Here is an 11,888-nt window from a genome sequence, read left to right as displayed (position 1 = left end):
AGACAGGGTTTCTCTGTGGCTTTGGAGCCTGTCCTGGAACTCGCTCTGTAGACCAGGCTGGTCTCGAACTCACAGAGATCCGCCTGCCTCAGCCTCCCGAGTGCTGGAATTAAAGGCGTGCGCCACCATTGCCCGGCCCCTCTGCTTTTCTAATTTTCTAAGATTGAGAAGTTGGAGGGCCAGTGTTTTAATTTGAGTAGCAGTCAGGTAGCTTAAGACTTTGACTTGTTTTATTTTGAAACCTTTATATATACATGCTAGGTGCCACATTCCTCTGGTCTCTACAATGTAATCTCCTTTCTCTTCCTCCACTTTCCTTCTTCCTGGTCCCCTGTCCCCCTGGGGGAAAGAAGGCCATCCTAGAGTAGCTGGTCTATTTTGGAGGTAGAGATAAGGTAAAGGTCTTCCCTTTTGGGGAAAGATGTCCCCAGATACCTTTCCAGGGCAAGTGAAGGTGATTTTTGTTTTGCCGAAATAAACCCAGTGAGAGAATCAAAAATAAAAGACCCTCTCATTAATGAGCCACTCCGGCCATGATTTAGCCTTTCTCTAGACAGACTTTCTCTGTGCTGACGTCACCAAGCAAGCCAGGCAAACCCAGCACACTGGTGCTGCCAGTTCGGAACTCTGAGACCTTGTTTAAGTCTCCCCCCCTCCCCCCGCCCACCCCAGTCTTCTTTCACTACCTTTTTGAAGGAATTTAAAGGCAAAATAGTCTGGTTTCCCTGGGGAAGACAGTTGAATGTGGGTATGGCAGCTAAAACTAGTCTTAGGTGGGTATTTGGAGACAAACTGTCAGTTTCCTGTGAGCTCCTGGTGAGATCAAAGATGTTAAAGGGGATTTCTGAAGTAAGAGGAGGCTGTAAATGACAATAAGTAACCACTGGCTACTGTTGACATCTACTCTTATTTCCCCTTTAACCCCAGTTCTGGGACTGCTGCCTGTGCAAGTGGGTTCAAAGCCTTTTCCTGGAAGGGTAAACCTATCTGCAGTGACTCTTCAATTTATGAACCCCTCTTCATCCCCAGAAGGTTGAGCTGTCTCTGGGCATGCATTTTCCCCGTTCTCGTTTGCCTCTCCTTTTCCCTGTTGTTTCCACTACTGCATTCTGTCAGCCACACTTAATGTCTAAGAACAATTATTTTGGGGCTGATAACTTTTTAGTTACTCATGTCCACACCTGATGATAGATGAAGGAAGCTTATATTGTATAAGTGAACCATTTATACCATTCTATTAGAGCTGTAAACAGAAAAGAGCTGTAGCCAGCCCTATTAGTACAGGCAGGAGGGAGGCAGGAGGCAGTGAGTCCCAGCGGCACTAACCATGTCTCTCAGCAGGTATCAGTGCTGTCCCTGTGCTGAGGGCTGGGGATACCCTCAAAATGCTTAAGATTAGAGATGAAAGGACTCAGGTAACCAGAATATGAGGCTACACAGCTTAGAAGGGAGGCCGGGAGGCTTCATGAAGAAGCTGGCATCCCACTGGACTGTGACAGACAGGCTGGCTACAGGGTTAGTTTCACTTTAGCCCAGAAGAACCTGCAAAGCAGAGTAAATTTAATAACTGCCTCAAGACAAAATAGTGAGAGATTTCTGCATAGGTCTCAACCAAGTATTTTAAGCTAAGAAATAGACTATCACTGGGCAGTGTGGTGCACTCCTTTAATCTCAGCACGTGAGAGGCAGAGGCAGGCAGATTTCTGAGTTTGAGGCCAGCCTGGTCTACAGAGCAGGTTCCAGGACAGCCAGAGCTACACAGAAAACCCTGTCACAAAAAGCCAAAAAGAAAAGAGAAGGAATGGACTGTCCTTCTTTGCCTTGGAACAGGAGAAGGAAGACACACACACTCAGGCAACTTCTTTTTCCTTACATTCTTAAAAAATAAAGTTCAGTGTCTCATTTCTGTCCTGTGGCCAGTGTCCTCCTCTGTGGTTATTGGGTTAGAGATGTTTCCGGCTACAATCCTGTCACTATAGGGTACGTTGGTATCCACTTTAGAATGTAGTTCTCAATTATTGTTCTTCTCTGCTCTCTCTCCACTCCACCCTCTAGTGCTAACTCCTTTCTGGACCAGGCAGGCACATTATAAGTTGTTTCTTACTTTATGGCAATAGCCAATGTTTAGAATCCCTTGCAGTTGGGGCAGAGCTGGAGAAAGTAGAGGAGATATAGTGGATACCAACCTCTTTCCCAACCCCCACTTCACCCCAGCATTCTTCTCTTTTCTGTCTGTAGAACTCTGCTGTCACTTGGGTGTTTATTTTCACACATAGCCCTAAGGTGGCCACACTGGCATGCTTGTTCTCACACCCCTCCCCCACGGCTGAAAGCCCCACTAATTCAAGGTTGTGGATTAGGTTCTCTCCCTCCAACTGAGAGTGACACAGCTTCTGAGCCTTGGGATGCCTGCAAGTTACTGTAATTAGCAAATACTCAGTGTTTTCGTCTTGGTGACTGATAAAGAATCCTCCTGTGAGCATTGGCCTCAGATCTCTAGCTGCAGAGTTGGAAATTGAGCTGCCACAGTAAACAGCTGACATAACAGAAGCACAATGATCCCCCATTAAATGTCTTTCAGCCAATAGGAGCTCCCAGGATAATTGACTTTCCAGCAGGAATTACTGGCTCAAACAAAATCATTGGGCATTAAGGCAACCTACTGCACCCTTTGAAAGGGGTTCAAATGTAACTGTCTGGTTTTGCTGACCTAACAGGCATATTCATCTTGATTATTCATTGTCCTAGTTGCCACCAGATGATACTAGATTTCTGGTGACTATAATTACAATGTGGGGTTGAACAACAGAAAAGAAAAAAAAAAGAAAAAGAAAAAACTATTTTTTTTCTACTTGGTTATTGACTTGAAAGGACACTAGTAACAGTGTCTGCCTCTGGATCTGATTGTGCACTGTCCAGTTCCTGACCAAGCACTTTTTTACCCACATCTTTCACTAGATAAGCGGGAAAACAATTTGTCATAATCTGTTTCATTTCAACTGACAAGGTGTTACTTCTCTGTCAGACTTAACTCACGGTGCTGTTGCTGCTGTGAGGAGGAAGTGGGTCTCCATCTTAGAGCCAGCTTCTAGTAACGAAAGCAAAGTATGGCCTTAAACTAGAGCTCAATAATGGCCTCTTGCTTTCAGGCACAGGGGTGTAGGGTGTGCATATGGGTGCAGAGTAGAAGTCGCCCAGGCTATCATTTCATGGTTTTAGAACAAGATTCCTGTGCAGTTGAAAAGTGTTCTTCCAAGAAATCTCTTCTCCTAGCCCCCTTGGCTTCTCCAGCACTTCCACACTCTGGTAGCAGGGTGGCGCACCGCGTGTGCCTGTGGTCCAGGAGAGGGGAGGAGCGGGTGTGTCATAGCTCAAGGTATCTGGTTGCATCCACTAGGACAGAGTGAACAGAAAACTACACTGGGAGATTTCATACTTGCCTCTGCACAGAGGTGCTTGCACTATCTCTATGGTATGCATGTTTGTGTATTTGGAAGAGATTCTTAGTTCAAAGAACAAATTGATCACTTCCAGGCTGTGTGGTATTGTGCTGAGGTACAAAGAAAATAGTAAGATTGATTTTCTATCAAGGAATGTTCCTTCTGATGGAGATGACATAATTTCGAAAGACTGTGAAATTCTGAACTAGCAGCAGACAGAGACAGTTTCTGGGGTTCTTAATGCAACCGGGTGAAGGGTGGGTTTCCTATAGAAGAGGTAAAGAGGCGCCTGCTGAATGAAGAATACAAACACAGGCTCCTTCCCCTTCCCTCCCACTCCACTGAATAACGTTGCTTTGATCTAACCAAGGCTTGGGTTTTGTTTGTTTTGTTTTTTAATTTCCTAATGAAAATTGCCTTTTGTGCCTAGTCTGCACCTCAGGCATAGTCTCAGGCTGTGATGGCCTCCAGTCACTGGGCATTGTTTCTGGTGGTAGGCTGGGTTGAAAGACTAAAGTTTGAAGGGAGAATGGTTCTTTGAAACCCACCCACCAACCAGCCATATTTTGAAGCCATCTTCAAAAGCAAAACAGGAAATTCATGAAAAGATAGTAGAGGGTCCTGAATAGGCTTTTCTAGTGAGCAGGAGGGCAGGGATGCTGAGGGTGGTCATCTTTGCCTGAATGATGGTCTTGCTCTTTCACTCATGATTCCCATTCCCCTCTCAATTTTGTGTTTTGTCCCCTTCAGAATGGTGCTTTGGCCTGGAGCGATGATACTGATGGAGGCCGGGGAAGAGAGATCTCTCGAGATTTTGCCAAGGTCTGTAATGTCTTTTTGATAAAGATAGAAGCAGTTCTGCAGTGGGCTGTGTCTTTCCCCTAAACACAGAGATGTGAGTGGCAAATGAGTCACATCTGTAGTTACTCAGATGTCTGTAGGAGCTCTGGGGTAACACCTACAGTGAGATGGGATGTTTCATTGTGGTTTTCTCTTGGGGTCTGGCCTGCAGCTGTATGAACTGGACGGTGACCCTGAAAGGAAAGAATTTCTGGATGACCTCTTTGTCTTTATGCAGAAGAGGGGTAAGTGTGTTGCCTCACATTGTCATGACTAAGTGCTTGCAGAGTGGCTGCTGTGCTACTGCTGCCTGTCCTCCTTCACTCCGCCTTGTCCAAGGGTTATTTAAATAATTGACAGCCAGATTGAAGGGAGCAGAGAGGACCTTAGCAAAAGATAGATTTGGCCCTGCCTTATTTTTGTCTCTCTTCCAATTAACTAGTCTCTGGAGACATATCAAATTTAAATATGTTTTTATTGTAGCCTTATAGCTGCCTCAGGTTTCATTTAGCATGTGGCATGTACTGTTGGAGTAGTTAGTCCCACATAGACTGAGAAAAGGTAAGTAAAAGCATAGAGACCCCTCTACTTGTTTTGGAGGGTGTGAAATGTTCTATGAAAAGGGCCAACATTACCTATTGGATCTCTTTGACATAGTTGGAATAATCCTGCATATTAACTGCTGAGTACGTAGACATCCAGTTATAATCTCAGTTCTTTGTCCTCCTCCCTCCACACTACCCCCTATAGCTGGCTCCACTCTGGACCAGGTCGTGACTGACTCTTGAGCCCAATGACTCAACTTCCTGGCTTTATATCCTGTCACAGCAATGGGTTCACCAGCTAGGTCAGGCCTCAGGAAGCATGGCCAGGACTTCAGCCACTCTGGACCCTTAACAATTTATGTAGCTCCATGTTCATCACCCTCAAGATATAGCCACCATCATCCCCTTCACTAGAAACCTTCTAAATTTGATCACACATTCCTTGAGATATGTTAGCAACTTTATTAAGATCTGGGAATGACTTTTTTCTTTGTTCTAGGTTGTGCTTTGATGGCAGCTAAATATTATTGAATACATAGCTCATTTTCTCTCCCTCTCCCCACTTTTCCTTACTTCTCTTCCCCCTCTCTCCCTCCCCTCTCTCCCCTGCTTTTCCCTTTTTACTCCTTTTTCTAAGCCTATGCCTTCAGTGTAGTGAGCACTCACTACTGATTTGCTTTAAAAGGTGGTAGGAAGGTTAGAGGCTTTGTTCCTCTGTCTCCAAGCCTATCAGAGCAGTATTTGCAGCCCTAATTAGTTTACCCCTCCAACAGTTATCTGGAGCTGGTTGGTATGTGTGAGTAGAAAACAAAAATATAGCCCTGAATGATGATGTGACTGGCAGCAGGGAAACTCCCAGTGCCCTAAGAGAGAGAAATCCACTTAATACTTTGGCCTCGCCTTCCAATTACCTTTTAATTATTTACAAGCTCCACAAGCCCAGCTGGTGCAAAGGCAGGAGCTGATCCTGTCTCAGAGGGGCTGCCATAGCGATATAGATTTGAATCAGCAGTGGAGCTCTACTGCCTTAGTTTCTACTTCATTGTCTTTCTCTCTTCCCAGAAGGGTTTTAAAAAAAAGAAAGTATAAACTAGATCAGCCTAGTCATGGGTAAGATTGCTAATTGTTTACTCCTTCAAGTTTCCTTTAGACTTGCGGCTCCTGGGGGACAGTCACTTGTCATACCTCTATCTCTGGAACCAGGCGGGTGGTGCTTAGGATGTTTGCTGTCTGAGCATCTTGTTGGTTCTCCTGACTCAGCCTGCCCTGCAGGTGACTGAGCTGCCTGGAGCTTGGTGTAGCTCTGCTTCATTTACGTAGCAGTGCTGTAGTTTAGGTTAGTAGAAGGATGCAGTCTTCATAGCCTTGCTGTCCAGAGGCCGCCAGCTAGTCGTCCAGCATGTTTTTGCATGATGGCAGCTGTGGATGATTTGGTCTATAGCTCTTTGGGCCTGTCTTCAGCACTTTTGCTAGATATTTCACCATTTGCTGGTATCACCAAAAGAGTAAAGATAACTCAGTCTTCTGCTTGTTGGTAACTCTAGGCAGATTTTCTTTGCCTTAGCAGCTGTTGACTTAAGGGACTGGATTATCATTTTTTGTGGAAGTACACTTGTTGTACACTGAAGAATATTAGCAGTATCCTTGGCCTCTTCCTAGTAAATTTCAATATTAAAGCTCAGTCGTGATATTGAAATGTCTCTAGAAGCCAGATGTGGGGCATATACCTATAATTGCTCCACTTGCAGGGGTGGAAGTAGTCGAGGCCAGCCTCAGCTACATGGTTTATTGGAAACCATTCTGGGCTACAAGAAATGCCTCTAGATATTGTAAACGGCCTTTGGGGGAAAATTGCTCTCTAGAAAGAGCTACTGCCATATGATTGGAAAGAGTAAGTAGAAAGTTTTCTCCACAGGAGGGAAAACGCCATGAAAATCATCTTTCCTCATTTTAGGGTCAGCTTTTGTCAGGCAGTGTGTCTCAAGCTCCCCACTCACCTCCTGCTTGAGAGTATGAAGAGAGCTCCAGGAGTCCACACCGCACTGGAGCACAGAGACAGTCTCTGAGACCAACCCAGTTCCTCCTTTCTGGAACACTGTTAGCTGCTAGTCTCGGTTGAGTGGGGTTCCCATGAGACCACACTGGAGCACAGAGACAGTCTCTGAGACTGATCCAGGACCTCCTTCCTGGAACACTGTTAGCTGCTAGTCTAGTATGAGTGGGGTTCCCATGAGCTGGGAAGCAAGTTACACCTTTACTGGTGAGAGGCGTGTTGTCTGTTCTTACTTATCACTCTTCAGAGTGGAATATGTAGGGTGTTCAAAGTGTAGGTCTCCTGAGCTGCGATCTTAGCAGCAATTGATTCCACCAGACCTATTGTATAAACTGAATTTTAAAGTCCTGCTCATGCTCCCCTGGGCTAGGAGCTGGGCTGGGCAGCTTCCTTATAGCAAGCACCTCAGAGGAAGTAGACAGGGCTCTGAGGGAGGCAGCACACAGCAGGCTGCCCCAAATGACTGCAGCTGCAGGTGATAAAAAACAGCCATCATGTGGGAAGGGGCACAGGTTGTAACTGCTGCTTTGTGCTGTCTCCCGCCTGTTAACACATTTGGGTGAATTGACTGCAACAGATGGGCCTTTCAGCCTTTGGCCTTTAGTTTCTAGATCCAGCTCAGTTACTTGCACCCTGGTGGCCCCTCCCCTCCCAATAGGTCAGTCTGTCAGGAGAGGAGCCTAAAATCACAGTGGGCTGAGCTCCTGCTGGCCTAAGGAAATGAGGCCCTTGGAGACGGAAGAGGCTGTGGATTGTGCAAAAGCCAGGCAAACATCCACCCTTCTCCAGGATTTTAAGCAAAGTCTTCTCTTTGGCCGCACTTTCCTTATCTGTAAGATGTCAAATGTTCACTTAGTCAGTATGGAAGCTTGTGTTCTACTTCCAGGATCGCTCTGCTAAGCTCCCTTAGGGAGAAAGAAGAGGAGAAGCTCTGCAACAGTTCTCTAGTAAAATAATGCTATGAGGAGACCCCAGGGTTCTCTAAGACCAGCTCTTTCTTCCCTTTCGTGGACTGAAGCTAAGTTGAATTGCACACATTTTGTTGTATTAAGAGTCTCTTTTCCAAGCAGAACATTGTTCTCAGAATGATTAGATTTCAGAGCTCCAGTGTCCTTTTCTTCTGCATATATATGCCAAGGTGTGTGTGTGTGTTGTGTGTGTGTGTGTGTTGTGTGTGTGTGTGCGCGTGCGTGCGTGTGTGTGTGTGTGTGTTGCCAAAAATAAAGCCAAACAGTAAATAAAATTGCCTGCCAATTTAACTCACTGTGGATAGCTCGAGCTCTCATTCTCTTATACAATGCCCATTTAGTTTCCACTGCCCAAGGGGAGGGGTAATTTGTAAATGTGATGAGCAAGGGCATGTATAGGTAGTTGCATTTTCACTTCAGTGAGAAAGAAAAACTCTTTCCTGAGAGGAAAAACAAAAGTGTGAGCTCTGGTGGCAGTGGTGGTAATGGTGGAGTAATTTTACAGTTATTTTTAATATTATCCTGTACACTTTGCAGAACATTTTCAATCTAGTATGTGATACTTTGTCACCAAGAGCTTCAGCTCTGTGGGATAGAAAGAGCAGAAGTTAAACTGTGACTTACCCAAATCTGGAGAGCGGACTTAGCATTTGGTCTCCTAAGTCCTAGGCCAGTGCTTGAGAGACTCGTCCCTAACACCAGCAGCCCCATGACTTACTTGTAGGGACTCGGGCAAACCTTGTGCCTCCTGTAGCAGAGCGTACCCACCACTTCACTGGCCACTGTCTAGTAGAGGATTTGCTTAACACAGAATAGAATGTTGTGTGCAAGGGGAAGTCTCATGCCCAGGTCAGTCGTGTCTCTTGGAAGGACAAGCGTGACAGCTCATCAGTCTGCTGTTTGCTGAGGCAGGATGAGGGAGTGGACGCAGAAGAAACTCCCAGAATCCCCTCTAGCTAGTTATCCTATTTGTCTCCACGTCCCTACTCCCACTCTTGACATGTCAGGATAAGCAACTGCATGGTCACAAGGAAGACCTCTTTTGTCAAGACCTCACTCAGAGATCTGCCCTCACGCCAGTTCTGTCACAGCTACAAACTGGCCTTCGTTTTTCCCCAGTGGATTGTTAGATCTGTTTTTGATGTGCATATACAAAGAATTTACTGTGGGAAAAGAGCTTGGTCTGCCTCAAAGTGCAATTTGAGTGTTTTTCCTTCTGTTGTGTGCTTATCATCCATCAGGCAAGGAAATGTTCCTGACTTATATTGCTTTGCCTTTTGGTGGGGGTGGTTTCTCTGTGCTCTGGTGTCTTGCTGTCAATGCTCTGTGCCCTGGACACCCTTTCTAATAGACTAAGATGTTGTCTGTCAGATGCAGTGGGTTTGGAAGCTTTGTCTTCGAAGTTTACCCACAAGTGAGAGCCTGAAATGCAAATCTGTGGTACTCTCAGGGTTAGTCTTTGAATTCGAGCCTTTTCTCTCCCCCAGGTGATCTAGCTGCTATTGCTAAGTGCACTGTTTTTCTTTCTCCCATCTCTAATTGTCATTTAATACCATATACCTCCTCAGCCATCCATAATAATGGGAAAAGGAGTTTGGTTTTTCAATAGTACAATTAATTTGAATTCCTCACTTTTATTAAATTCACCTTCTTTCCCCTTCAGAAACTTGCCTTGGTGAATTAGCGCATGGCAAAATTCAGTTATTTAGAGTACTCTGTGCCCTCTGTTGTAGTATAAGTCAGCGTTTTAGAGGTTGGCCTAAGAAAAGCCTGAGCTGAGGTTTTGGCCCACTTAAACCATTAGGACAAGGTGAGGATCTGTGATGGCAGAAGAAGCAGATAGTGGTATATGTCCTAGCCTGGCTACTATCCTTCTCCTCTGAACTTTGGCAAGATGTGATCCACTAACAAACAAATAGCAGGACTACAGCCTACCTCCTTCAAACTCTTTGTTAACCTTTGACCTCAGGGATTTGTGAATGCTGAGCTCGCACTCTGCTGTATGGTTTTAACTGTGACTTTCTTATTAACCACAGCAGAATGTAGTGTCACCTAAAGCAATTAGCTTCCCAGGTTGTGGAGCAGCCAGAATCTTACTCCTTTCTGAAGGAAGTGTAAATGTGAGACAGTGTAATACCACACAACCGTAAGAATGAATACTGCTGGCACACCCAGGATGATTCTAACAGACTTAATGTGGAACAAAAGCCAGACACAAGCGTTTTGCTATGTATGATCCATTTATATAAAGTTCAAGAAAATATACATCAGAATGATGGACCCCGCCAGCACTGGTGGGAGGGCGAATGGATGTTATTAGGAAGAAAGGGTTTTGAGAGAAAGTGGAAATGTTTCATGTTCTGACCTGAGGGTTAATTCCATGGGTGCTTGTGAAAAATCCTTTGTCTACTCAGATTAGCGTTCTACACCATGTGTAAGTTACAGATCATTGCTGTGTGAATTTGGAGGCAGAGGGCTGAAGTATATTGGTCATTCTAATAATGGATATTGGCACGTCCTTCCTTTTGCCTTTCCTTGTGGAACAACATGGCACAGACTGCTGCAGACTGCTAGGCCTTGCTACCCAAGCTCCTATTGGGAGATATGGGCGTCATAAACTGGTCAGAGGAAGAAATCACCAGTTATTTCCCTTGTTCCTGAGGGGCAGGCCAAGGATTAATATACAGAGGAATGGCGGCGATGCCAGCTTGCCTGCCTGCATGCATGCATACATGCCTGCCTGTACACATTCCCGGTCTTACATGGATTTTAACTCCTCTATACACGCTGGTTGGCTGTCTTGACAGTCAGGCTATGGGCGTGATTAATGACCTTTTCAAAGCCAGGAAAAAAGCAGACGAGGATCGCTGGCAGCAGGGCCACACCCTGGGTTCTGGGCCCTCACCCCTGACCACTAGGCAGGAAAGCACCCTTTGAGTCTCTTTGCCCAGATTGTTGCTAGTCTTCCTTGGAACAGGCCATTCTCTGTGATGGAAGAAAGGGGCTTCCCCTCAGCATTCTCCTAGACTCCCATCTTTGTGTCTAGAGCCAGAGGCAGCTGTCTCTATTGCCTTTCCCTACTCTAGTATGTCTGTACAACCTAAGTGATACAGAGGGTGCCAGGCCCAGCCATTTCTACACTGGAAGCCCCTGCTGACAGCTCTAACCTATTAGTACTTGTGTCCAGCAGCATTCCCACCAACAAGGGTTAAAGCCCCAGGAGTCTCAAAGGCTTTGCTTGGGTCCCTAGCCCTCATAAAAGCCTTTTACATCCGTCCCTGGGGCTGCCTTAGGCTCCCTGGCTGAAATCTGATAAGGGCCCTCTTTGTTGCAACTGTCAGTCTCCTTTATTGAGGAGGGAACTAGAGACCAGTGGCATTTCTTGGGGTACAGATAAGGCCCTGGATTCCTGTCAGAGTGAGCATGATTAATTACCCTCAATCCTAGCTCATGCTTTGATAGCAGTGACTGACAGTCTGCAGGCTTCCTTGTCAAGTGCCCCCCCAGACATCCCCTCCCCCACTAGAGTAGGGATGGTCTCCTGCAGGGCCAACACAGCCACCCACAGACTTCTTTTCCATGGGTGTTTGTCTCCTTGCAGAAGCTCTGCAGCTCTTTGCATGCCCCTCTCATCAGACTCTGTTGGTATAGAAAAGGATCTAACAGCCTAGAGAGCAGCCAGAGACCCTTTCCCCTTCTCCAGAACTCTGGGGAAGCAGCCATTGCTTGTGGACATGAACTTCCTAGACCAGATCTTAAGTCTCATAGTTGTCTTTCAAAAGAGAGGAGTCCTGATTAACTGTTTCAAGGTCATTTGGCAGCATTAGTCCCTAACTCAGGCAGGCTTCTAAAACCAAGCCTCCACTTTAAGTAATACTCACAAGTACCAATTATTTTAATTTTTGACTCATGCATTCTTTTTTTTGGGGGGGGGGGTTTGTTTGTTTGTTTTTGTTTTTTGAGACAGGGTTTCTCTGTGGTTTTGGAGCCTGTTCTGGAACTAGCTCTTGTAGACCAGGCTGGTCTCGAACTCACAGAGATC

The 11,888-nt window shown here is 45.8% G+C and overlaps 1 protein-coding gene across 1 annotated transcript in view; it reads left to right on the top strand.

Moving 5' to 3' along the window:
• Arid3b (AT-rich interaction domain 3B) overlaps window positions 1–11,888 on the top strand; it is a 49,518-nt gene that overhangs the window by 22,985 nt on the left and 14,645 nt on the right. The window contains exons 3-4 of the mRNA XM_005369461.3: window positions 4,191–4,262; window positions 4,453–4,525. Of these exons, the coding sequence (XP_005369518.1) occupies window positions 4,191–4,262; window positions 4,453–4,525 (145 nt within the window). The remainder of the gene's footprint in view (window positions 1–4,190; window positions 4,263–4,452; window positions 4,526–11,888) is intronic.

Source organism: Microtus ochrogaster, unplaced genomic scaffold (assembly GCF_000317375.1).
Source record: "Microtus ochrogaster isolate Prairie Vole_2 unplaced genomic scaffold, MicOch1.0 UNK49, whole genome shotgun sequence".
In the NCBI taxonomy this organism is placed as follows: Eukaryota; Metazoa; Chordata; class Mammalia; order Rodentia; family Cricetidae; genus Microtus; species Microtus ochrogaster.
This window is presented reverse-complemented; position numbering and strand designations above follow the sequence as displayed.